The sequence below is a fragment of the Jaculus jaculus genome, chromosome 16 (genome assembly GCF_020740685.1).
Source record: "Jaculus jaculus isolate mJacJac1 chromosome 16, mJacJac1.mat.Y.cur, whole genome shotgun sequence".
In the NCBI taxonomy this organism is placed as follows: domain Eukaryota; kingdom Metazoa; phylum Chordata; class Mammalia; order Rodentia; family Dipodidae; genus Jaculus; species Jaculus jaculus.
The window spans coordinates 11,490,417-11,518,313 of record NC_059117.1 but is presented as its reverse complement, the minus strand read 5'-3'; the positions used below and the strand labels follow the sequence as shown (position 1 = coordinate 11,518,313).

Here is a 27,897-nt window from a genome sequence, read left to right as displayed (position 1 = left end):
TAAGTTAAGGCCAATCACTTGCTCTATGATTTTAACCCTTCATCTCTCTGAGCTCCTTTTGGAGGAAATATCTGAAAACTAGTGAAGGAAGTAAGAGAGGGCACATTGATGTGCGCTGTGTGCTGAAACAGCCCTTCCATAGGGAAGGGAATAAAATAATCCTCATTGTTTTTTTTTCTTGACCTGGGACACTATGTCTTGAGTTTTCAGTTGCCTTAATGTTTTACTTTTAAGTTCTCTTATTTTTTCTGTTTCTTTGTCTCAGGCAAATGTGAAAGAGAACAGCTAAGTTAGAACTTATCCTCACCCACCTGTCCGTTTGACCTTTCGCCGACTGTATCCTTGTTAGGGTCTAGAGGGGCGGAATGAGTAGAATGGGTTGGCCTTATGAAGGGGGTTATTGACTAGTTTACGGCAGCTCAACAGCAGCTGTCTGCAGGCTTAGCATCTAGGAACCCGGCAGCTGTTCAGCCCATGTCCCTGGATGTCTCAGCACTCTCAATCTGGCACCGGAGGCCTGGGGGATTCCTGGAGAGCCGCTGGGCCTCAGTCCGTGTTGGAAGGCTGAGGAAACTTGGTTCCAGTGCTAACTCGTACCGTGATCGTGCCGTGACCAGCGAGGGCAGCCAGGAGAAGCGCTCATGGGCGAGCAGCACAGGCAGCCAGACCAGAAAGGGGTCTGTGTTCTCTCTGAGCTTCCTTGTAGGTTGCGGAGCACTGGCAGGGCGGCCCAAACTTCCTCCTCCAGTTAACCCTTCCTGGAGTCAGCCTCCTCATAGACCCACCCAAGAGGAGAGTCTCTGGATTCCTAATCTGACAAATTGACAACCGAATTTAACAATCACACCCATCCCTCCACGCATCCATCAATCCAACACCTAGCCATTAGTTTATTCACTCACCCCCACCCATTCACACCATTATCATCAGTCTATCCACCCACTTATTCATTCTCTTATTCACCCAGCCTCCACTGAACATGTTCTATGAGCCACACACTAATGACTCACTAAGGGTGGGAATGAAAAGCTGAATACAAGCTGTGTGTGGTGCCTTACGCCTTTAGTTCCAGCACACAGGAGGCGGTGGTAGGATTGTTGTGAGTTCCCAGCCCTCCTGGGGCTACAGAGTGATTCCTGATCAGCCTGAGCTAGAGTGAGACCCTGTCTTGAAACAAAACAAAACAGAACAAAACAAAACAAAATGCTGAATATGAAATGGTTCATGTTTCTGTGTGTACCTACACATGTGTGTATGGTACTGGAGGTTTATATATATATAAACATATTTACTTTTTGCATTTTGAGATAGTCTCACTAAATTTTCCAGGTTGATGGCAAACCTACAGTTCTCCTGACTCAGCCTCAATAGGAGCTGGGAACAAACATCACCAGACCCAGGAAGAAATAGTTCTTTCTGGGGCTGGAGAGATGGCTTAGCGGTTAAGCACTTGCCTGTGAAGCCTAAGGACCCCGGTTTGAGGCTCGGTTCCCCAGGTCCCATGTTAGCCAGATGCACAAGGGGGCGCATGCGTCTGGAGTTTGTTTGCAGAGGCTGGAAGCCTTGGCGCGCCCATTCTCTCTCTCTCTCTCTATCTGTCTTTCTCTCTGTGTCTGTCGTTCTCAAATAAATAAATAAAAAATTAAAAAAAATAGTTCTTGCTGTCAGAGAAGTCAAGTTTAATAAAGTATAGAGATGTCAGTCAAGGAAAAACAGAACCACAGAGGAGGGATCTGGTATCTTCCTTAGAAAAAATACTTCAAGGAGAATTTTGAAGGATGTCAGACTTCATTGCAGAGCATTTCTGGGGAAAGGGGACAGAGAGTGATGTGTTGGCCTTGCCAGGAGCCAAGAGCTCTCAGCATTCAGTGAGTCTGAGGTACAGAAAGTAGCGGCAGGACCTGGACCCAGAGGCCTTGGGCAGATTTCCAGCGGCTAGTGGAACAGTTCAGCAGATCAATATTATAGAAAGATGTTCCTGGGATGTGTGTGAGGGGAACGTTGGAGGCAGATAAGCACTGGGGTCAGGTGCCTGGGCTGAGTCTCCTGTTTCTCCCTTTGGGTAGCTCTGTCTCCTGAGCTCTATGTGTTGGCCACACAGACATTCCTTCAGGGAAGCCTCATTTCTCTGGCTGCTTGGACAACTACCATAGTATCCTTCCTCAGTACAAACTCCACTTAGCCCAGGGAGAGGAAGGGCTCTGTGAGTGCATCTAGGAGAGGAGTTAGGTCAATAAGGATTAACTGCATTTTTATGATAATTTAGTGATCAGGAACTCTCTCTTATGCTCATACAGGTTAGCTAGGAGACACATTAAAATACCTCAGTGACCTCGATATTAACACTCATTTGGAAGCTCAAGTTTTTCTGTATCATCCAAATTATAGCAATCAATTTGCCCTACAACTAGAGCATAATTACTTTAAAGAATGTCATTACAAGAAATTTTCTTTTTTAGCATTTTTACTTATTTATTTATGAGAGAGAGAATGGGCACACCAGAACCCCTTAGCCACTGTAAGCAACCTCCAGACACGTGCACCACCTTGTGCATATGGCTAATGTGGGTACTGGGGAATGGACCCTGGATTATTAGGCCTTTCAGGCAAGTGCCTTAACCTTTAAGCCATCTCTCCTGCCCTAAAAGCAATTTTCTATCTGAGATAGATTGAGGAATACTATTATAAATATACATCTAGGGACCACTAAAAATAATCTTCATTTCTCTTGTCTCCAAGAAAAATGCTTTTTACTCACGAGCAGACTGAAGTGCAGGAAGGGACTCTGTGGCATTGTCATCACGTGCCACATACTCTGCTGTTCAGCCATGAGCTTCAGAATCACCATCCTTCACTGTTTTTTAGGATATTGTCTTTCACTTTTTAAAAAATACTTTATTTTTATTTATTTATTTATTTGACATCAAAAGGGGGGAAAGAGAGAGAGGGAAAGAATGGGTGTGTCAGGGCCTCCAGCCACTGCAAATGAACTCCCTTGTGCATCTGGCTTACATGGGTCCTGGGGAATCAAACCTGGGTCCTTTGGCCTTACAGGCAAGTGCCTTAACCACAAAGCCATCCCTCCAGCTTGTCTTTCACTTTTTAATATGCTTGTAGGTTAATGTTACTACTTCCTATCCTTTCCTGGAACTTTGTCAGTAATTCTAGCACATTCTGAGAGCAGTAGTGAGTGATTGATATTTACAACCCGGGCTTTGGGACCAGATTCTTTCATGTAAATGCTGACTTACTCTGGGAGGATGTCTTTAAGTGACTCTGCTTCCTCCTCTCTCCACGTGAGACAATTACAGCACCTCCCTCAGTGATGTTTGGTGGGTACTTAGACAGACCTATTGCAGGAAATGTTTAGCCTAGGATCAAGTCCCTCTTCAACATACCATGCATACTAAGTTTTAATCTCAGGAACCAACTTTTAACCCCCTGATGTCATGCAAAGGCAATCAAACTACAAGTAAAGAGTGGATTCCTAGCATTTGGTATACCTTTTGACTTAAAAAAAATTTATTTATTTGAGAGGGTTGGGGAAGAACTAGGCAGGGTGAGAGAAAGAAAGAGAGCAAGAGAGAGAAAGAGAGAGAAAATGGGCACACCAGGGCCTCAGCCACTGCAAATGAACTCCAGATGTGTGTGCCCCCTTGTGCATCTGGCTTACATGGGTCCTGGGGAATTGAACCTGGGTCCTTTTGGCTTTGCAGGCAAGCTCCTTAACCACTAAGCACTCTCTCCAACCCCCCTTTTGACTTTTTAAAACAACATGCTGCGTGACTCTGTCTTTTCTCTTGTGCTCACATCACAGCATAAGCTGGATCGTGCATGTGGAGGTGGCTTGCAGGCCGGCTGGCTTGCATGGTGCTTGGGGATGGCTGACTGCTCACGCTCTGTGATGATACAGTTGCTGGGTTTGTGTTTCATGGCTCACCTTGTATTTTATATGCTGGTGTGTCGTTTGCAATTTCCAGGACAGGTTCCCTCTCAAATGATGGGTGTTTAGGATTCATAATTGGGGTGAAGGACATCTACATGGCTTTGCTTGACTATTTGAGTGCCATATGTATTTTGAATCTTGATTGTCTCAACTGCTCAACAGGAGGAACTTTATCCAGGGACTTAAACTTTTGGGATAGGATTCCTAAATCTCCATAGATTTTATATTGATTTTTTAAATTTTTATTTATTTATTTGAGAGTGACCGACAGAGAAAGAGGCAGATAGATAGAGAGAGAATGGGTGTGCCAGGGCCTCCAGCCACTGCAAATGAACTCCAGATGCCTGCACCAACTTGTGCATCTGGCTTATGTGGGTCCTGGGGAATTGAGCCTTGAACCGGGGTCCTTAGGCTCCACAGGCAAGTGCTTAACTGCTATGCCATCTCTCCAGCCTCCATAGAATTTTATATTAGTCTTTTCCTTGATGTACATCCTTGCTGGTTTTCAATATTCAGTTAGAAAACAAATACAATCATCTTGTTGTGGATGAGTTTTTGTTCAGTCATCTGATTGAGTTCTGTGAGATAGAGTTTTAGAAGTGAAATCATTGAGTCCATGGCTCTGCATTTTGTAAAGCTCTTAAAATATGTTTTCAAATTTCCCCTTACAGTTCTGTTATCATTTATGCCAGTGGTCTTTTGATGCCTTACTATAATTTCCAGGGTGTTCAGGACAGGAGTCCTCTAGTACAGTAGTATCCAAAGCCATCTGTATTTATTAAAGTATGAACTCAATAATTGTAGGAATAAACAATAAGTTTTAGATTACATGGCATTGTGAGTAATGAGATGAAATCTCACTGCAGCCTATTTCATTTTGCCCTGAGCATGAATCAGTCCTTTGCCTCACGTCTCTGCACAGTACAAGCTGCCTGCCCAGTAGTCACTTAGCAGCTAATAAGATCAGCCGTCATGGAGCCACAATGTTGTGTTCAAGTAGTCCTGGACTAGAGTGCTACGGTGGTGGTGTTGACATGCCACTGCAGCATGTAATCGTTGGTTCTGATCACAGACTATGCCTAGTATATGAATTAAACTTTGTTATTGGTATGTATGCAGAGGAAAAGTTACGATACACAGTGTTTAGTTTTGCATGATTTCAGGCATTCACTGGAGCCTTGTAATGCCCCTGTATCTGGAGTGACAACTGTATTAGCATTTGTTTATTGTTCTCATTTGATGCCCAGATGGCATTTGGCTTCATTTGCTATCCCTTTAAGAGTGAAAATGGTGTTATCTTCTGAATTGCTACTGACTTGTACAAATATGGAAATAACTGATGGTGTATGTCATCTGTGGTTTCAGAGTCTGATGGCCGTCTGTCCCCGCAGAGTGTGGTGTGGGACCCACAGAAAGTCCAGTCTGATCTCAAGGCTCAGTTTGGTTTGGATGACTTTCAGATGGAGCAGATCCTGAACTATTCAGCCGAGCTAAAGGAGGTTTGAATGCTTCTCACGCTGTGGGTTTCCCGGGGTTGACTAAGAGTGGCTTGCCCTGTTCTTGTGCTCTCCTTGTGTACAGATTCAACCAAATGCAGACAAAAAGATCTGGAGGAAACAAACTGTATCTGAACGCAACATCTTTGTCATACATCCCAAGCAACACTGGATAAGGACATTTGCATGTCATTCATATTGTTTTAGCTATTATCAACAATCTGGAAAAGTTAAAGTATGAAGGAAGCTGTTTGTAGGTCATATGCAACTGCTATGCCATTTCATAAAGGAGGTTTGGAGGGTCCCAGAACCAATGCTTTCTAGAAATGGAGGGCCAACTGTACGCCACTGGGTCAGGTAGGAGGTGGAGAGGGAGATGAGGTCTTGGCACACACTCAGGGTGGGGATTGCCTCACTTCTCTCACCTTCTTGTAAATACTCTTTTCTGACAATATTTTCTGTTCTTTGAACATGTCCCTCCAAACCATGTCAAAGAGCTAATTTATGAATTCAGTCATTGACAGTATGTGGAGGTATACCCTTTAAAGAACAGTTAGGACCAGATGATGAAGTCATGAGCGTGGGATCCTTGGATGACTTTGGTGGCATTGTAAGGAATGGATGAGGTGATACACTTGTCCCATCTCATCAGATAATAACTGCTCCCATGTCACGATGCAGAATAAGGCCCTTGTGAGATGCTGAGAAGATGCCAATGCTGGACTGATGCTTGCCAACCTCTAGACACGAGGAAGCCTCCGTCTCGGGCACTGTGGGATGGCTGCAGCACGCAGCACGTGGTAGCGCAGAGTTCTGCTGTCTGCCTTCGGCGTGAGCTCTGTTCACGGTCTGCGCTCTCGATGGGGGGCTTGCAGGAAGACACAGTCAGCAGACTCCTGGGCGACACAGTGTTTGCAAAACCAGTCCTCTCTAGCAGGTTCAGGGTTAACTGGCTAATGTATGAACTCTTTATATCCCACAGGAAGTGAAATTGTGACATTAGACATGGCTGTTGGAAATGAGAGACGAAACCCCAATTTAGCTTTTGCTCTCCCTTTTCAGGAGACAGTTTTCTTAGTATGTTAGAATGACATTTGGGAAAAATGCTATAAGTCTTTTACATTAGACAAGAAAATATACTTTAAAAATTACGATTACAAGGAAAATGGCCAGGAAATACTGTGAGCCTCCATAAAGCACTGTGGATGTGGCAGGCTATGTGTGTGAGCTGTTTGTTGTTGCTGTAGCACACCACCGCCAATGTGGTGGCTGAAAACAACTCACCTTGACTATTGTGCAGTTCTGGAGGTAAGAAATTCAAAATGGGCCTCCTTAGGCCAAAATCAAGGTGTGGGGTCCAGCAGAGATGCTATTGTAGGGATAAAACTCCTTTCCCTTTATCTGGGTTCAAGGCACACATCTATAAACTAAAGTAAAAGACAACTAAAATAAGGAAAAAGAAAAAACAAGTTAATTATGTAGGTATACATAGCAGTTGTCAAAAATTTAAACCAAGTGTGCTGGTGCACGCCTTTAATCCCAGCACTCGGGAGGCAGAGGTAGGAGGATCACTGTGAGTTTGAGGCCACCCTGAGACCACATAGTGAATTCCAGGTCAGCCTGAGGTAGAGTGAGACCCTACCTTGAAAAACCAACATTAAAATAACATAAAATAAAATAATAAAAAATTTAATCCAAGGAGGGGGTCAGATGCATGGTGCCTGTGCACCACTTCAGCCTAAACAAAGGACAAGAAAGGCCAGACCTCTACCTCTGAAGGCTGGGCATGGGCACGGGAGAGGGGAAGTGTCTGGTGGGTAAGGAAAAGGTCATCTTTATGCCCAGAGGAGCCCATAAGTGATCGAATGGGGTGGCGAGTCTCTCTTCCTCCCTAGTATGGCTTCATCTGTACAAATAGAAACTTTATAGAAGCAGATTTTCTTTACCAAACAAGAAATTTTGAATCAATTTTTAGGCAGAAGAAAAATCAGGAGTTTTTGAAAAAAAAATCATTTATTTATTTGAGAGAGAGAGAGAGAAAATGGACATACTGGGGCCTCCAGACGAGCTCCAAATGCAAGCACCATCTTGTGCATCTGGCTTATGTGGGTCCTGGGGAATTAAACCTGGGTCCTTAGGCTTTGCAGGCTAACACCTTAACCACTAAGCCATCTCTCCAGCCCAAAAGTCAGGAGCTTTTCCTGCATCTTTTGACTTTTTCTTTCCTTTAGTTCAAAATAACCCTTATGTCAAAGAGGCCAATTTTGTGGTGACACTTTTCATTTTCTTGCTTTTCCTGGTGTCTAGAGCTGCCCACTTTTCCAGCTGGTGGCTCCTCTGCCATCATTAAAGCCAGTAATGGCTGGCCCAGTCCTTGTCATTCCCTGCCTCTCTGACAGTGACTCTCTTTGGTCTGTTGTTACTACTAACAAGGACTCTCGTGGTTGAACTGGGCCCACCAGTATGGAGCTGACAATCAGCATAATTCTATCTGTGACCTCAGGCCTCCCGCAAGCTGCACACCACCACATGTTCACGGGTTCTGGGACTGTGCCGTGAAACTCTGTGGAGGTACTGGTTCTGCTTCCCACTGCCTGTGTTCTTGTATCTTCTACACATCCTGTTGACCCCCGCCTTTCCACCCTCCAGGTCTTGTGGGGCCGCAGCATGCGCTTCCCCAGGACTAGAGCGGGCCTCTTCTCCCTTCCTTTTTCTACCCCCACAACACTGTTCATTCGGTTCCACAGACACGAGTCCCCATGAGCTCACTCCAGCTTTGGCCCTCCTCTTACTTCCGTGACCTCTGTGACCCAGCATGTCCCAGGGAATTTGGGGTCTGCACATCTACTTGTCACAGATACTGAGCACCTAGGCAGGGACAAGACCTTATCTTTCTAAAATGATACTTGGCCTTTGCTATGATTTTTTAATTAGAGGTTAAAAACGTCAAAACAAGCCAGGTATGATGGTGCATGCCTTTAACCCCAGCACTTGGGAGGCAGAGATAGGAGGTCACTGTGATTTCAAAGCCACCCTTAGACTCTACATGGTGAATTTCATGTTAGCCTGAGCTAGAGTGAGACTCTACCTTGAAAACAAACAACAACAAATACAAAACAAACATGTCAAAACAAACCATGCGGGACCCTGTGGCTTTGGTAGTCATTGACAGATGATTTTCATCTGGATCATAAAAGAACATGTAGGATGGGCAAATGGAGCTTTGGTGTTTCTTTTTTGTGTGTGTGTTAAAAAAGATACTTATGTTCCAATGCTGAGTTTGTATATTTTCTATCTGATAAAGCCTTTATTTTGTTCCATAAAACACCTGTTTATAACAATAGGTTTCTTAAGTGTTCTACACTTTTTATTTTTTTTAATATATATTTGTTATTGACAACTTCTATACTTACAGACAACAAACCATAGCACTTCCCTCCCCTCCCCCACTTTCCCTTTTATAACTCTGCTGTCTGTCATATCTCCTCCCTCTCTTCTTTTGTCTTTCTTTTAATTTGATGTCACCATCTTTTTCTCCTGTTATGAGGGTCTTGTGTAGGTATTGCTAGGCACTGAGTGGTCTTGGATATTGAGGCAAATTTCTGTCTGGACAGTTGTATGTAAGGAGTGGTACCCTTCCTTTGGCTCTTAGATTATTTCTGCCACCTCTTCCGCAATGGACCCTGAGCCTTGGAGGGTGTGAGATGTTTCAGTGCAGGACACTACTCCGTCTCTTCTTCTCAGCACTATTTTGCCTTTTGGGTCATCCCAGTGGTCATCGCCATCTGAAAAGAGAAGCTTCTCTAACCAGAAGTGAGAGTAGCATTAATATATGAGTATGAACATTAAGTGTAGTGCTTTCAGGCAATTTGGTTAGCGTAATACATGCATTTATCCAGACAAGAGCAGGTTTTATTCCCCTAAGGCTCATGACCTCTTCTGCCACTGGCTTTTGATTACGTTTTCAGTACCAGGCATGTATTCCTTTCCATAGAGGGGGCCTTTAGGCCAATTAGAGAGCAGTTGGTTTCCCCCAGAGCAGACATGCCACTACTGCACTCATTCAGTCATTTGGCCTGTCTGGCCAAACTTGAGGCTTCCAGTGTCCACTGTTTTTAGTGCCAATGACTTCTGTCTCCCATAGGGCTGCATACAGTGCAGCTTTTTCCCAGCTTTCAGTTGGCTGGGCTATGGGGAAAAGGTTTTCTGCTCAGCACCAGCTTGATTTCTCAGTAACTGTGCCACTCAGGCACGTGATATCTTCAGCAATAGGGTCTTTCTATCTCTTTCTCATGGGAAAGCAAGGGCCTTGGCAATAGCCTATGATGTTTTGGAGGCAACAGAAACCTCCCTGGCCAACAACTCGCTGGAAGGTATCCCATTCCTGGCACTGAAAATTTTCTAGTGACAATCTATGGCTTCTGTATATACCATTATTGGTGTTTCTTTTTTTGTTTGTTTGTTTCTGTTTTTTCAAGGTAGGGTCTCACTCTAGCCCAGGCTGACCTGGAATTCAGTATGGACTCTCAGGGTGGCCTTGAACTCATGGCAGTCCTCCTGCCTCTGCCTCCTGAGTGCCAGGAGCAAAGGCATCATCCGTTCACTGTCTGCGTGTGAGTGTGTAGAGCTGTCCTAAAGCCACTGCAGTCACAGGCCTGTCACTGACTCCACTTCCCCTGTGCCTGGCTCTACACAGGTGGCTTGGGAATCTAACTCTAGTCCTGGAGGCTTTGCAAGCAAGTGCCTTTATCCACTGAGCCATCTTCCTAGCTCAAGTTTTAAAAATATTTGTTTGCAAGAGAGAAATAATGGATGCACCAGAGTCCCCTGCTACTATAAATAAACTCCAGACACATGTGCCACCCTGTGCATATGGCTTTACATGGGTACTGGGGGATCAAACCTGGGTCATCAGGCTTTGAGGCAAGTGCCTTTTACTGCTGAGCTGCCCCTCCGGCTCCTTTTAATACTTCTAGATCACTGCTATTATTTTAGTCCAACTGGGATGTTATAACAAAATGCCATAGACTTAAAGACTTACACAATAGAAACTCCTTCCTCACAATTCTGTGTTTAGTGCTTTATTTTTATTTATTTATTTGAGAGAGAAAGAGGCATATATAGAGAGAAAGAGAGTGAGAGAGTGAGAGAATGGGTAGAATTTCTAGAAGATGATAGCACATATATTGCAAGAATACAGAATAGTCTGACATAGCTCATTCTGCCACAAGCATATTTCATTGAATAATGTTAGACATGTTAGCATACAAATAAAGGAGAATCAGTTCAAAAATGTTCAAATAATTCTTAACTAGGATACAATTTTATTTATTTTTTACTGAGAACTTCAGTATATGAATGTATAGTAATTTGATTATATTCCTGTCTCTTTACCTTTTTTAGTCCCTCTCCCCCACCCCCTCCCCCATTATGTTTAATTTTTTTTTTAATTCTTATTTATTTATTTGATAGGGAGAGAGAATGGGCATGCCAGGGCCTCCAGCCACTGCAAACGAACTCCAGACACATGTGCCCCCGTGTGCATCTGGTTAATGTGGGTCCTGGGGAATTGAACCTGGGTCCTTTAGCTTTGCAGGCAAATGCCTTAACCACTAAGCCATCCCTCCAGCCACATTTCCCCCCCCCTCCCACCTTCCCATCCTATTTGGAGGTTGGAAAAGCAGAGGACTGAGACCACACTTCTGGGAACATAGGGGTTCGTTAGTGGGTCAGAGAGGGAGGTTTAGACAAGCAGCCAGGAGAAGCAGTGATGGACTGCCGCGCTGCCAGGGGACCGGGTGTGGGCCCAGAAGTGAGGGAAGTGGGCTGGGGGGCTTGCATGTTTAAGAAGGAAAGGAAAGCAGGTGGGAGACTGAGGCAAAGAGATGCGGAGAGGGAGATATGAGAAATATGCCGGGCTGGAGAGATGGCTTAGCGGTTAAGCTCTTGCCTGTGAAGCCTAAGGACCCTGGTTGGAGGCTCGATTCCCCAGGACCCACGTTAGCCAGATGCACAAGGGGGTGCACCCATCTGGAATACGTCTGCAGTGGCTGGAAGCCCTGGCACGCCCATTCTCTCTCTCTCTCTGCCTCTTTCTCTGTCGCTCTTAAATAAATAAATAAAAATAAACCAAGTGCTCTCTGCACCTTCTCTCAGAAGCTCTGTGTCACTGTGACTCAGAGGACGCTTGTGGGCTGCTTCAGAGGCATAGTTTGGCGGAGATTTATGGTTATTAAATGGCTGATGGTCTCTGAAGCCCTCAGCAGCCGTGGGCAGCTCACTGCTCACAGCTGGTTCCTGACACATTTTTATTAATAAACTGTGTGTGTCCATGGTTTAAGTTTAAAATCTTTCATTTCTGAGTAGAAACTAAATCATACACGATTGTAACAGACATTTCAATTTTACAAAAAAAAAATGAAGATGGCATAGAATTGTCTCTCTGTACTTATTTTTTCACCAAGTATGCTATTTTAAATGTTACTAATAATAATTTGTTTCTAAATTTGCAGGTGTTTGACCAGTGGCAACAGAGTGGTCTGCTTCAGAATGTGCTGGCTGGTGTTAGCCACTGTCTAGGGGTCCTCACAGACCAGTTTGAAGAAGGGGGTGAGCCATGGAAGGTGGCCGAAGCCCTTCATGCTACACTGCTCCTCCTGAGTGACAGCTTGGCAGCTGGTGACCCTAGAGACAACCATCAGTCCTCTCAGTTGTAAGGACATTTCCCTCTTTGCTGCCGTACAGTCTAATCACACTGAATTTTTAAGAATGTGTGTTAAAGGGCTAGGAGATGGCTTAGCGGGTAAAGTCTTATTGCACAATCATAAGGACCTGAGTTTGGTTCCTAAACCTGTGCAAGAGGCCGGGCATGGCCACACATGTCTGTGATCACAGCACTGAGGAGGGGGAGGCAGGAGGATCTCTAGGATTTGTTGACTTGGCCAGTCTAGCTGAATCAATACATAAGCCTGTCTCAAAAGATGAGGTGGAGGGCTGGAGAGATGGCTGAGCGGTTAAGCGCTTGCCTGTGAAGACTAAGGACCCCAGTTCAAGGCTTGATTCCCCAATACCCATGTAAACGAGATGCACAAGGTGGTGCATGCATCTAGAGTTTGTATGCAGTGGCTAGAGGCCCTGGTGTGCCCATTCTCTCTCTCTCTCTGCTTCTTTCTCTCTCTATCTGTTGCTCTCAAATAAAAATAAACAAAAAAATTAAAAAATGATAAGGTGGAGAACAACTGAAGACGGTACCCATCATCGATCTCTAGCCTCCACATTCATGCACACACATATGCACATGCACCTGCACACACACATGCATCCACACACATACTCACATGGATGCACACACCATGCACATGAAAATATATGATGCTGTTAAAAACTCATTCTGTAAAACTTCCCAGGTATTATTGTATGTGCTCAGGGTAGAGCTCTGCAATCATCTGGACACAAATACAGACATCTAAAGCAAGCTCGTGGGTTAGCTGTGCACAGGGCACTTTTTTTGTGTGCCTCAGTCCTGGCACTCAGGAGGCTGAGAGGAGTTAATCTCTTGAACTCAGGAGTTGACAGCAGCTTGGGCAACAACAAGCACTTATCTCAAAAGAATCAAAATCCCCAAACCAAAACCAAACAAACAAGCAATTTACTGGGAGTATAATACTATTTTTAGGAGGTGTCAGCTTCCTGCACTTTAGATTGCATGAGCTTGGCATTTATTAAAAACAAAACAAAACAACATACTGTCATAGCTTCACACTGCTGGGATGAACCCCAAATCAGGCAAAGTTCATGGGAGGAAGGGCTTTATTGGAGCTTACGGATCCAGGGGATCCACGATGACAGAAGAAGCGGGTCCTCTTCACAGGCACACGCAGAGAAGTGCCACCAGCAGCCCCACAACATGCGCACTCTGGCTTACCACTTTGAAAGGCATCTTCGGTTGTAAGTACCAGGTCCATGTCCATTCTTCCAGAACAAAAGTCCTAAAAGACCAAATTCCTCATGGTCAGATTCATCATACAGCAACAAACCACTCTCTGGTACCAATTCCTGTCATAGTCAGATTCATACTGCTGGGATGAACTTCTAAACTAGGCACAGTTTATGGGAGGAAGGGATTTATTGAAGCTTACAGATCCAGAGGAAGTTCCATAATTGTGGAAGAAGCTGGTCTCCTTTCACAGGTCCATGCAGAGAGAAATGCCACCAGCACCACAAGCAAGCACGCTCTAGGAGCAGAGCTCAGGCACTCTGCATACCTGCATACCTTTAAGCTGGAATTCAGATTGGCCCCCAGTAACACCTGAGTGCTGGATCACAGGATCTGCCCACATTGACTCATCTTCTAGCCAAATGGCTGGAGAACTAAGTTATAAGCTGCAATAAATGCTTCAGTCTATTGAAACTAACACACTTACATTTTAGAGGTACTTTAAATAGAAAACCTCCTGTTTTTGTATTGTAAAAAATTGCATAGAGTTGAAATGTTTATATAGAACCAGAAATATTTTAGCAACATGAAAAGTTGAACTTGTAGTTTTTTTCATTTTTAAGGTAACCAAACGTATTGCACCAAAGTGGTCTATTATGCAACAAGACTGGTTCATTTTCAATATGTGGTATTGTGGATTCACTGAAGAAAACCAATCCAGTCAAGAAGAAAGAAAATCACATTGACATGGGGGCTAGCTAGTATTGCAATCTGGAAAAAGCAAAGCAAAACAAAATAAAACAAAAACAGATTCAAACCACTTGGATAATTTGCTCCAAGGTTGGTGAAAATGTCAGTGTGTTTTCAGCATTAAATTGTGAAGGTCAGGAGTTCTGAATGGTGCTGGCAGATTTGAGCAGTCTTATAAGAAAGGGAATAGGTGCTATTTGGTTTTTGGTCTTGGTAATCTGGAAAAGGGGTTCACTGGGCCAAAAGTCAGCAGAAGTTAAGAATGTTTTAAAGATCAGTTTGCATACAGAGTATATGGGGTGATGAGTCTGTTAGATCTGACTCACAATGGTGTTACTACTCCGTCATAACTACCCAAATTAATATACTGCATTTTGGGTATATGTGTGTGGAAGTTTATAGTAATGTGAATCCTGTTATCTCATACTATCCTTAATTAAGGCCATTCTTGGAAGATAATAATAAATTTCTTTCTTTTTTTTTTTTTTTTGAAGTAGGGTCTCACTTTAGCTCAGGCTGACCTTGAATTCTCTATGTAGTCTCAGGGTGGCCTCGAACTCATGGTGATCCTCCTACCTCTGCCTCCCGAGTGCTGGGATTAAAGGCATGTGCCACCACGCCCAGCTATAATAACATTTCTTAATACTATCTCAAAAAAGTTTACTCCAGGGCTGGAGAAATGGCTTAGTGGTTAAGGTGCTTGCCTGCAAAGCCCAAGGACCCAGATTTGATTCTCCAAGTCCTATGTAATCCAGGTGCATATGGTGGAGCATGTGTCTGGAGTTCATTTGCAGTAGCAAGAGGCCCAGGCACACTCATTCTCACTCTCTCTCTGTGTCCCTCTGTCTGTCTTTAATAAGCAAATAGAAATAAATCAGAAAAAAGTTTAATTCAAATCATGAGGTACAGAAATTCTAGTTCCCCATGTGTAGCATAAAAATGAAATTGTCATAATTATGTGAGGCCATATTGTGTTACTGTGTTCTTTGATTATAGAACAAATAGAAAATCTAAACATTTTCAACTTGTTCATTTTCTACAGTGCAATGAGGTCATAGGATCTTTCTTTCTTTGCTTTTTTTTTTTTTTTTTTTACAGATAGGGTCTCACTCTAGCTCAGGCTGACCTGGAATTCACTATGTAGTCTCAGGGTGGCCTCGAAATCACTCTACTGTTTTTTTTTGTTGTTGTTAAATAATACCCTGGATAAAATGGAACTAACAGAAATTTACAGAATATTCTATTCAAACATTACAGAATCACATTCTTTTTTAAAAATTTTTTACTTATTTATTTATTTGAGAGCAACAGACACAGAGAGAAAGACAGATAGAGGGAGAGAGAGAGAATGGGCGCGCCAGGGCTTCCAGCCTCTGCAAACGAACTCCAGACGCATGTGCTCCCTTGTGCATCTGGCTACCGTGGGACCTGGGGAACCGAGCCTCGAACCGGCGTTCTTAGGCTTCACAGGCAAGCGCTTAACCGCTAAGCCATCTCTCCAGCCCCAGAATCACATTTTTTTTTTTTTTTTGAGGTTTTTCGAGGTAGGGTCTCACTCTGGTCCAGGCTGACCTGGAATTCACTATGTAGTCTCAGGGTGACCTCGAACTCACAGTGATCCTCCTACCTCTGCCTCTTGAGTGCTGGGATTAAAGGCGTGCGCCACCATGCCCGGCCAGAATCACATTCTTATTCTCAGCAGCCCATGGAACTTTTTCTAAAATAGTTCACATATTTGAACAAAGCAAATCTCAAAAAATTAGGATAATTGAAGTAATTCTTTGTATTTTATCCCACCATAATTCAAAACAGCTATAAATTAACAAGAAAAAATTCAGACAACATACAAACTCCTAAAATAAAACAACATGCTATTGAACAATAACTTACTCATTAAAGCAATCAAAAGTTCCTAGAATTGAATGAAAAGAAAATATGATATATCAAAACCCATGGGAAAAATGAAGGCATTCTTATGAGGACTAACATAGTTCAAATGCCTGCCTACATTGTAAAAATAGAGAAGCCTCAAATAAATAACTTAATGATATACTTGACAGTCCTGGAAAAAATAAGAACAAAACAAGCCCAGATCCAGTGGAAAGTAATGCTCAAAACCAACATAGAAAATTAAATAGAAATGTAAAGAACAGTTAGAAGAATTGGTGAAACAAAGAGTTTGTTCTTTGAAGAGATAAACAGAATTGACACTCTTTTTATCTAGTTGGTTTTCTTCCAGAGATTCAGGATGGTTCAACATAAATATATCAATAATTATAATACATACTTTTACCATAATAAATTGACTCAATGACAGAAATCACATGATCATCTCAATAGATTCAGAAGAGGCCTTTGACAAAGTCCAACATCTCTTCATAGTAAAACTACGAAGTCACTAGGGAGGGAGGGACTATATCTCCTATATCTCAACAACAAAAAGGGTATGTATAACAGACCTATAGCCAGGATCATACTAAATGGAGAAAGACTTGAAGTTTTCCCTCAAAGATCTTGAAAAAAAAAAAAAAAAAAAAAAATATATATATATATATATATATATATATATATATATATATATATATATATATACATACATTTTTTTTGGGGGGGGGCAGCTTTCAAGGTAGGGTCTCACACTGGCCCAGGCTGACCTGGAATTCACTATGTAGTCTTAGGGTGGCCCCAAACTCAGGGCAATCCTCTTACCTCTGCCTCCCGAGTGCTGGGATTAAAGGCATGCACAACCACGCCTGGCACAGAATTATATTTTTATGTTTCCTAACTATAGGCTTCTAGACATTTGTTGACACTATGGAGCAACCCCTGGTCTTGAATTCACCATCTTGCTGTATTAGCCTCCCAAGTTCTAGGATGGTAGGCATGAGTCAAATATTTTCAAATGTCTCCTGAGACTTGATCCTAAGTCTCACCTCTTTCACACACTACTGGAGCAAAGAGAATAGTTAATCCGTATTTATTACTTAAAACAGGTATCACATCAGCTCATTGATTGATCAATATGATTTGTCAAGAACCAAGTGAGATGATGAAGGAGAACTCTTGGCCAATGAACGCACTTCCTGAAGCGGTGGGCTATTGTCCCCTGCCTAAAAGTTTCGTTCTGGCTGTCCTGTTGACTTGCTTTCCATTTCCTTCCCTTTCTTTGTTTCCGCCTCCAGGTTCCAGCACCTGTGGAAAGTGCAGACGGTGCTGCAAAGCCTGCGCCCGGGGCCGGCTCTGAAGGGGCTGCTGCGGCTGGACGCTGCGCTCCGGAATGTGATCACCCAAGACTTGCGCTTTGTCCACGGTAAGCCAGCCCTAGCGTCTCCACCCACTCACTGAGAACATGGGTGACACTGACTGGAAGACAGACCGTACTTCCCAACACGCTTTCTAGCTAGGTTCTGGGGGCCATATACATGCTACGGTCCCCTTAGCGTGTGTCTCACACATCATGCCAGGCTGCCACAGTGAAGGGCACATGGTGCTGTTCTTCAGAGCCAGGAGCGTGCTCTGTACAGGTGGTTTCCCGGAAAAAGTCTAACTTTTGACACTAGTACTGGCTTCTCAAGCTGGAACGGCGCTGTGTGCCCGTGAACAAGCCCGTGGTCCCACCCTGCTTTGCCACTCCTCTGCTCTTCCTGGGCCAGCACAAGCGCTCGTGCCTCCCGAGCAAGCACCCTGCTGCCCCTTGAGCCCCTCTCAGCTGCCTGGCATTGCTCCTCCTCCCCTCCTCTGAGGAAGTCAACTTGACGCTTTTGCCTCAGTGAGCCCGGGCCTTTCCATCTTCCCAGGAAGAGAAGAAAAGCAGTGTGGGATGTTGCTATCTGCAAGCAAACTGCTATATGATGAGAGTATAACAAAACACCTGAGCAATGAGTCTGCAGATAGGAGACACCAGTGTGGCTTGACTCCCCATTTTTCCATTCAAGGGAGATAATGAAATGTACGATAGCAGGTCATGTTCACCGAAATGCATAGCTTTGGAATTCAATTTATTAATCCACAGTTCTTCATAAAAGTCAAGCGTGAAGAAGCCTCTCCCGGGTGAATAATAAATCAGATTGTCAATTTTGCAGAAATCCTCACTCACCTGAAGACTTCAGCAAATGAGTTTATACCCGGTGGAGCCGACCAATGGAAACTAGAAAAAGATGTGTTCTTTGGGGGCTTAAAGCAGGTAAATTGCAGCCAAGACTTATGTATAAACTATTTAAGAAGCTCATGCCTATTGTGAATTATGCAAAATAGAGAGAATACTAGGCAAGTTTCTGAAGAACTTTCTATTTGTGCTTATTGATCCCATGAAGAACATCACTGTGCCTCCCTTAACTCCCTCCTTCCACCCTCATTCATGTTCTAGCTGTGGTCACAGAATGCCTCTGCCCGCTGCCTGAATGGACACTTGTCGGAAGAGGCTGCCCTGCCTCCTGGGAGCTCCAGTGTCTGGGGCGCACTGTGTCACCGGGCCTCCTTCACCAGCACCAGGGTTTTAAATGAGCTGCTCAGGGAAGTGGACAATGCTGTGAGTATCCCACTAGCTGGTCTCTTCCAAGAGAACCAATCAGGTTGATATTTAATGTTAATTCACAGAAAATACTTACATTGAACCCAGAATTTTGACCAGGGAAGTGCTGATGTCACTGAAGTCTCCCTTCAGCTACTGACAGTGATTGTCCACCAACTCTCCTCCTGCACAGTTTTGAGTGAGCTGTGGGCGTGACACATGACCATCCTTGAGTGTACCACAGGCTTACGTAACCATGAACAGCCGTGTCTCTCCGATTTCTTGGTCCCTTGTCCTTCTGATCAGTCAGCTTGTAGTACAACTACATGATTTCCATGTCCCTGCCTCGGAGTCAGGCGACCATTGCTAAGCATGGGACTGCAGAATGGTTACAAGAGCACTGAGTCAAGTTTAGCGTCTACTTTCATGTGGCAAGTTGAGCAGTAACCTACAGACGTGCGTGCACTGCAATGCAGGTGAAGCCTTCTCAGTGTCTGCTCCACACCGTGTTGTGCTATAGGGATGGGCAGGAGGATGTAGGGAAGCTCAGCTTTGGGAAGTCTCCCCAAACAAGTCTTTGATGAGGTAATTTGGAAGCTAAGAGAAATCAGAGATTATGCCATCTAGACAGACAGAAGGTAGACCTAAACTTGTGTGGGTAGAGGAAGAGCTATGACCAGCCATGCATTTCATCTCCAGGCAGCAGATACAAGCTCTCTCCAGGCAAAAAGCCCCTTCCAAAATTCTCTGTATTTTTGCAGCATGACTCGTTGCCCACATGGAGCTGACTGACCCAGTGAGTGCAGATGGCCAGTGTGTTTCTGGGCTGCAGATGCAAATTAGCTGACACTTAGGCGCTATGTCCTCCCAAAGAACACTTGGGTGCAGTGGCTGAAAACAAAACACGTTCTAGTGCCTTTTATAATTTTGGGTGCTGACAGAGCTCAGCTGCGTGGTTCTTCTGATGGCGTCATAGGTGATCCTCATGTGGCTACAGTCTGATGTCTATGGAAGATGGAGTTCAGATCCCCAGCTGGGACACTGGAGTTGGAATCCTCTCTTTTTGCACAGGAATCACAGGGTTTCTCTGTTCTCTCTGCCACCCCGCATGGTCTCATCAGGGCAGTTAGACATCTCACATGGATATTCAAAGATGCCAAAATAGGCAAGAATGCAGGCTTTATAAATATATTTTATTTATTTGATAGATTACATATATACAGATAGAAAGAAAGAGAGTGAGAGAAATGAGTGTACCAGGGCCCCCAGCCACTGCAAACAAACTTCAGATGCATGCATCCCGTTGTGCATTTGGCTTATGTGAGTCCTGGGGAATCGAACTGGGGTCCTTTGGCTTTGCAGGCAAATGCCTTAACTGCTAAGCCATCTCTCCAGCCCAAGGATAGAGGTTTTAAAGCCAGTGGCCTCTGTTCAGAAACAGCATGACAACAGCTGTTGCATTTTAGGATGAGTGCAAGTCAGTCCGGCCCCAGTGGCTTGTGGAGAGAGCTACCGAGAGTGTGGTTATCAGGTCTGGCTCTTGGGAGGCTATCTTAAGTTTTCCCCATCATGTTTGGAAAACACATGACTGTGATACTTGAGTTCCTACCTGTTAGGTCCCTAATAAAGTGAGGTATGAGCTATCTTACTTTATTATAGTTTAAGGCTTTATTTGGGGGTTTGTGACTTCAAACATAATAAAGATCTGAGTCTAGAACTGTGCCTTACAGGGTCATCATCCTATGGGGCATCTCTGAAGCTCAGTTCATGTGGAAACCTTGATAAGGGAAACCACGCAGACCACACCTCAGGTGCCCACATTTGAATGTCTTAATTTATGATGCATGATATTTTCTTTTAAGGTTAATATTTTGCAAGAGACCATTATAGGATGTACAAATGGGACAGTTTCAATTCCTGAAGAGTATTTGGGCTGGCAAGAACTCAAGACACGGCTGTCAGAAGTGAGCCTCTCCTGTTCTCAGCTCTTCCAGGGCCCGGGGGCTGGCCTCTCACCCGAGAATAGCTCCTCATCTGGTGGCTGTGAGCATCAGCTTGTCTCCACAGTGTAAGTGTGCATCGATGGAAAACGTCAGGTTCAACTGCTATTTAAATAATGGATTAACGTATTTTCTTTGACACACACACACACACACACACACACACACACACACACACACGATTAACATGTTGGTATTTGTATGTTAAATGGTTCCCTTGAGTCTAACCATGGACTTCATTTTCCATGACACACCCAGGATCCTGTTCAGCCTGAGGTGGCCCTGTGTTAGAGGCCATTTGTGACCGACTGGGAATTCTTTGTGCTGGCTTTACTCAGGAGTCCTGCTGCTCTGGACGTTTTGCTCTATTTTTGATTGATGGCATTCTTCAAATTATTTGCATGGTTGATATGTAGTTGGCTGCTAGAAAGTACATGATCAAGTATGTTAAGTAGGAAATACATTTTGCCTAGCCTCCAAGTCCATTTTATGTTAAATTTTTTTGCATTTTTCCTCTTGAGTTATCCTTTCTTTTTAAAAATTTTACTTTTTTTATTTTAGAGAGAGAGAGAGGGAGAGAATTGGTACACTAGGGCCTCAGCCACTGAAGTTAAATTCCCGATGCTTGTGGAAGTGGACATGTGCGACCTTGCACTTGCCTCATCTTTGTGCATATGGCTAATGTGGGGTCTGGAGAACTGAACATGGGGTCTTAGGCCTTAGGCTTTGCAGGCAAGCGCCTTAACCACTAAGCCCTACACTCCAGCTTCACCCTTTTTTAAAAAATATTACCATTTTATATATTTTAGGTATTGTCATATACAGTTTACTTTCCCTTCATTATACAAATCAGGGTAGAGAATTCTTAAACAAGTAAATATTAAGTAGATTAATTCAAATATTCAAATGTTTTTCTATGTGGGCTTCAAAGTATTTTGCATATATTTCTGTTTGGATACATTTACAACTATCAGCTATCTGCAAAGTTGTTCCTTAGTTTAGTTTTTTGGCTATAGGACATCTCATATTCTTGAAAAAGTACAACTGTCCCTGGAACAAATGCCTTACTGGAAAGTCTTCCCAGAATTCATCAGAAAGACTTGTGAAATCACTCGATATGTGAATATGCATGGAAGTTTCCAGAACAGCCTGATGGGTAAGCTGGGTCTTCTTTTTTAAAAAATTTAATTCTATTTATTTATTTGCAAGAAAGAGGGGGGGGGGAGAATGGGCACATCAGGGCATCCAGCCACTGCAAATGAACTCCAGAAACATGTACCACCTTGTGCATCTGGCTTACATGGGTCCTGGGGAATCAAACCTAGGTCCTTTGGCTTTGTAGGCAAGCACCTTAACCACTAAGCAATCTCTCCAGCCCAAGCTGGGTCTTCTTACTGACAGGAATGTGCTATGTTTACCTCCTTTGTTGGGGTAGATAATACCACAAAGTCCTGTTTTACTTCATGAACGAGAGCTGAGTACTCTCTGGCCCCCTAAGTACTGTTAGCTATTAAAGTTTCTGTGTTCAGTTTGCTCTCCAGTTCTGAAATGATGCCCAGAAGTCTTGATCTGACTGGCCAGGTTGTTCCATGTAAGGATGAGAACTAAAATTCTCAGGAAGTTCTATGTGCATGAGTGCTTGTCACTGCGGGGCTCCTTGCCTAAGGTGATCTTCACATCTTGGGATAGATGTACAACTCTTTTCCGGGATATGTCAATTTCTCAGAAGCCTTCAAAATCAAGCTCTACGGATGCCTGCTGACGGCACCTGGGAGGAATGCCAGGATTCCAGTGTTGTGGAAAACAAGGAGGGGGAGGGGATGAGATCTTGCTGCTCCAAATGAATAGATTAAGTAATCTCCTATATTTCTGGTAGTGACATCTCCACCATAAAATGTGTTCATCCACACATAACAGTCTAGTCCATTTCTCCAGGACATCAAATTTCTAGTCTTCTTATGACATTGGGGAGGATGGCTGGGGCCATAGAGGTTGTATGTTAGAATTTTACTTACTCAAAATTTCATTTTGACACATCTATTCTTAGTTCCACCCCTCATTCTTATAGTCATAAATTGGTACCCCAGTTCATGAGTCTTGTGGGGGTTCTACAGGAAATCAAGTTCCCTGTTCAGATGTCTCCTCTTCAGGCTAAGCTTCAACTTCCCCATGTCTGCTATGCCTAATCTTCTTTGTCTACTTATGTTCCCACTTCTGAATGTCAGAGCTCGCATCTGCTGCTCTGTCCTTTTCCACTGACTTCAGATGTGAGGCCGAACACTTCTATTCTCTGTTGTCCTTGTGGTGGGATTTGGGGAATGAATAGAAAAGAAGGCATTTGCTTGATCTTTTAACTGGAATGCCTTATAGAAAATGTCTCATGCTTTAGGAATCTAGAAATTTAAGGGACTGCCACCATTTCTTGTCATTGGGATGGTCAAGAGGAGATTGGATATCTGTTTACTGGGACTCTGAGTTTCCCTAGGCTATTGCAAAGTAAAGTCATATTTATTATTATTATTATTATTATTATTATTATTATTATTACTTTTGGTTTTTCAAGGTAGAGTCTCACCCTAGCCTAGACTGACCTGGAATTCACTATGTAGTCTCAGGGTGGCCTTGAACTCACAGTGATTCTCCTATCTCTGCCTCCCAAGTGCTGGGATTAAAGGGGTGCACCACCATGCCCAACAAAAGTCATCTTTTTTTTTTAATTTTTTTTAAATTTTTTTTTAATTTATTTATTTGAGAGCAACAGACACAGAGAGAAAGATAGATAGAGGGAGAGAGAGAAAATGGACGCGCCAGGGCCTCCAGCCACTGCAAACGAACTCCAGACGCGTGCGCCCCCTTGTGCATCTGGCTAACGTGGGACCTGGGGAACCGAGCCTCGAACCGGGGTCCTTAGGCTTCACAGGCAAGCGCTTAACCGCTAAGCCATCTCTCCAGCCCAAAAGTCATCTTTTAAAGTGAGGGTTGCACACTTAACTGTGAATCCCATGGCTTGAAGGAGGACCCTAAAAGAATCTTAGTTAGCAGGGTAAGATAGACACATCTGGAAACTTAGGGCTTCAAATAATGAATAGAATATTAAGCAAAATTTAACTATCATATGGAAAGTTGGAGAGCTAACATGTGGGCCAGACAAAGAATAACTGAGGTTTGTAGTAGATTATGGGCTGTTTTTATTCTTTGCTGTACACAGCTGATTTGTTTATATCCTTGTTACTCATAATGTGGTCCTCTACCTCAGACCCATGAGACCCAAGTCAGAATGTGCATGTGAAAAAGATGCCCAGAGGAGCCAGAAGCACATGGGTATTTGAAAAGCACCAAGAGCAACAGAAAACACAAGTAACAACAAAATATACAGTTGCTGTACATTCACATTAGTTATTCATTATTTATTTCTTCTTTCTCCTTTAAACACGCAACAAAGCCAGTTCAATTGTGTATGGTAAGAATGTGGGGAGAAAAAAAGAATATGGCATAGTGGATTCACAAAGTGTCCAATGAATATATTTGGACAGAGTTCTTAAATTTTTACCATGCAGACAAAATATGGTCAGAGTTCAATATTTTAATGTGAGTTTTGGAAGCAGATAGTCTTGGGACCAACTATTGCAATTAACAGATTTGAATGAGTCAGCCATTTTACATTACCAGTTCTTATGGTGGTCACATATGACAACGTATGTAAAATGCCTTGTTAGAATTACAGGCATAGAAACAGGTGTGAGTTAGTCCTGTGTCCTACTGCACGGAACTGTGCATCCGAAGAACTGTAATGCCTCACAAACCATTGAAGGCAATTTACTGTGGAGGACTTATTTTCTTTTTCTGTGTTAAAAAAGAATCTCTTTTATACTGCTTGAATTTCTGACATCATTAACTTTTTTAAAACCCAGTGTTATGCACACACCTCCATTCTAATTTTCTAGATTGGTTCCATCATTCCCACCTATAACTTTATACATACTACCCAGTCATTTCAGTGGAAATACACTGAGGTTGAAAGGGTGCAAATCAATATTACTTGTGAAACATGCTAAACGCGTTAAACTACTTGTACCATATCAAAAACATTTTTGCTTTAAAAACCTAGCTTTAGTGAATCATGCACTTAAAATATACAGCTTGATAAGTATTTGTGTATCATTACAATTAAGAGAGTGAAGATTTTTATCATTCTCTAATTTTATCTTGATTTAATTTTGGATTCATTAGTCATTTAAAAGGGTATTAGCTTTCAAATATATAATTTTTCAAACAGAGGTATCCTATGTGGGTGGAAAATATTATGCATATCATATATATACATACATACATACATACATACATACATACATATAGATATATAATTTTTCAAATACAGGTATCTTACATGGGTGGAATATATATATATAATATATAATAATATATAATGTATATAATAATATATAATATATATAATATAATATAACATTATATTATATATAATTTTATATATATATATATATATATATATATATATATAAATTTTTTTAGAAAGATTCCTGAGTGGGTAATACACATGTGAACCAGGAGGGGTCTTGAGTCCGTAATTCACCTGGTAACTCTGATCTGTATGTATGTATGTGTGTATATATATATATATATATATATATATATATATATATTTTTTTTTTTTTTAATTTAATTTATTAGTTTTCTTTTCAGTAAATACAGGCAGTTTGGTACCATTATTTAGGCTCATCTGTGATCTACCCCCTCCCATTAGACCCTCCTTATTATTGAAAATGGGTCGTGCATTGTGGAGTTTTTTTTTTTAATAGAAAGGGGAGTTGTTTTAGGTTGGGAGAGACCTAGGGAGGGAGTCAGGTTTAAGGAAAAGGGGATCTAGGGAGGGAACTCCTTTAAGGGAAAAGAGATAAGGAAAAGCCAGATTTCCCCTTACAGGCTCAAAGATATTTCTCACCTTCAACTCTTTTAGTTTACTTTCAGGGGTCATGGTAACCACAAACTGCCTCATTCTCTGTCTCTGAAGAGGTCATCCTAATTAGGGAATTGGGGTGATGGCTTATAAGGCTTCTTTGAATTGAGTGAAGTCACTGTTAGTGGTAGTAGGAGTCTATCTAAGGGACTCTGATATAGTGTGGGAAAGAAATAAAGAAGTTGGGGAGAAAGAGTAAAAATGATAGGAATCATGGTAAAGTGGGCATTGAGAAAGTTGGGGCTCAGAGCTTTTTAGGGTTTCCATTCTAATAGACTTTCAGGTCTTGGAGGGCAATTGAGGAGACTGAGGTTGATGGAGTAAGATTGTGGTAGGAGTGTGGGCTGACTGTAAGTGAGAGGAGATAAAGTTTAAATAGCAGCTGACTATATAAGGTCTAAAAATTGATTATTATTACCAGAAATTATACACACACACACACACACACACACACATATATATATATATAATTTTCTTTCACCATGAAGATTGGTAAATCCACTTATAAAAAGCATAGTGGTGTCTGACATGGTCTGAACGTGTTCTTATAGATCTCTTAAAGAAGATGAAATATTAGAAGAATTATCAAGAATATACACATAGAATTTAACCTTGAAAATGGCAGAAGTGTTGTTTCAAGCAGCTGTGTGCAGATCTAAAGACAGGCTGCTCTACAAAATCAAATTATATTTTGATATTTTTTATGTATATATTGGATATATTATATATTACATTAACATGTATTTACATTTATAAATTTTATATTTTAAAGTGAACTTATAGAGTAGTAGGTTCCTTATGGCTTCCTCATGCTTCTTTATTTTTTGATTGACCCAACCTTGACCCCCTTCCCTCTCTATTCCCCACTTAAACCTTTCCACTATCAATATTCCACTCTCTTCTTTCATATCATATGTGTTCTACTATCCTTACTTATTTTGAAGAATATTACTCAGTATTGTTTAGGATTTTGAAGTCTCTCTCTCTGTCTTGGATCAAATTCTGGGCTTTGTACATGCTGTACAAGTGAGCTATACTCTTGGAGTCCTAATTTAAGTATTTGCTATAGAGAACAGCAACATGCTTAGCTTGGCTGTAGAAATTACCTACTACTGGTGACAAGTCTTTTGGTTTGCTGTGTTGATGCCTAATGAATTATAAATTTTTGCAATATGGGTATGGGTAATAGAGTATAGTCCCAATCTTGTTTGATAACTAAACACTTGTGTTTGATGTTTTAGGGATGAAGTATCCAGTGTCAAGTGTGTTCTCACATGCATAACTAGTTCTCAGTTGGCTACTGGAGGGAAGCATATGGTGACACTCTTGGTTTGGGTAGTCCTATTTGGCACTCTGTCTTTCAGACTCTAAAGTTTTATTCCAACAACAACACATGTACATTGAACTCCAGGCTTCCTCTTCCTTCTTGTGCCAGGACCTAGAATCTGCCTTATGCAGCCAGCGTGGATAGTCATAGATCATCTTGTTTGCTCTGTCTTCCATGGAAAAGAGTTCCGCATTGCTCATGGCTAGCAGTGTTTCATCACTTCTGGAAGCAGATAGCAAATCAAGAATTTCTACATCTTTGTCACATTTTCCAATCCTACAAGTCTTTTCTTACTTGACCAGACTTACTTGTTATACCTAGGTTGATATCATTCTATTTCTATTTAGCTTCCTCTGAGGACTCTCCTTGTTATGCAGAAAACTTGGACTGGAAAGTCATCAGTGAAAATTATTTTGTATTTTTCAATAACTTAATGAAATCTCCAAGAACTTCCATATTTAGGTAAGTTTTTGAAGTCAAATACCAGGTGTTAATTTAACTATCATCTGAAGGCAAGTGAGCTTTATCATAGGAAATGTATTCTTTAATATCTATGAGTTTGATATACACGTTGACATGGTTTCATATCAGGTATTCAATAAGGATCTGTCTACAGAGTGTATTACTACATAGGTTTCCAAAGATTTTTGAAGACCATACAGATTATAGGAATAAGACATTCCTTTAGTAAAAACATGATTTATAATAAATTTTCCAAGATTAAAATGTTTCTTTGAAAAAATAATTTGATCTAGTTCCTTGGAGCTTTGGATCCCAGTAGTTCTAGAAACTCAGGGGGAAATGTGATCTTTGAAAGTAAATAGCCTTCTTTGATATTTTAGTCCTGGTTTTAAAAAATCTGTTTTTATTTTTAATTTTATTTGCAAGGAAAGAGAGACAGTGAGGGAGAGAAACAGAGAGAGAACACCAGAAGCATGTGCCACTTTGGGCATCTGG

The 27,897-nt window shown here is 42.2% G+C and overlaps 1 protein-coding gene across 1 annotated transcript in view; it reads left to right on the top strand.

Annotated features, from left to right (window-relative positions):
- Positions 1-27,897, top strand: part of Abca13 (ATP binding cassette subfamily A member 13) — a 367,979-nt gene that overhangs the window by 39,488 nt on the left and 300,594 nt on the right. The window contains exons 8-15 of the mRNA XM_045135973.1: positions 5,312-5,445; positions 11,955-12,154; positions 17,311-17,438; positions 18,211-18,311; positions 18,495-18,656; positions 20,501-20,706; positions 21,655-21,794; positions 27,288-27,402. Coding sequence (XP_044991908.1) covers positions 5,312-5,445; positions 11,955-12,154; positions 17,311-17,438; positions 18,211-18,311; positions 18,495-18,656; positions 20,501-20,706; positions 21,655-21,794; positions 27,288-27,402 — 1,186 coding nt within the window. The remainder of the gene's footprint in view (positions 1-5,311; positions 5,446-11,954; positions 12,155-17,310; positions 17,439-18,210; positions 18,312-18,494; positions 18,657-20,500; positions 20,707-21,654; positions 21,795-27,287; positions 27,403-27,897) is intronic.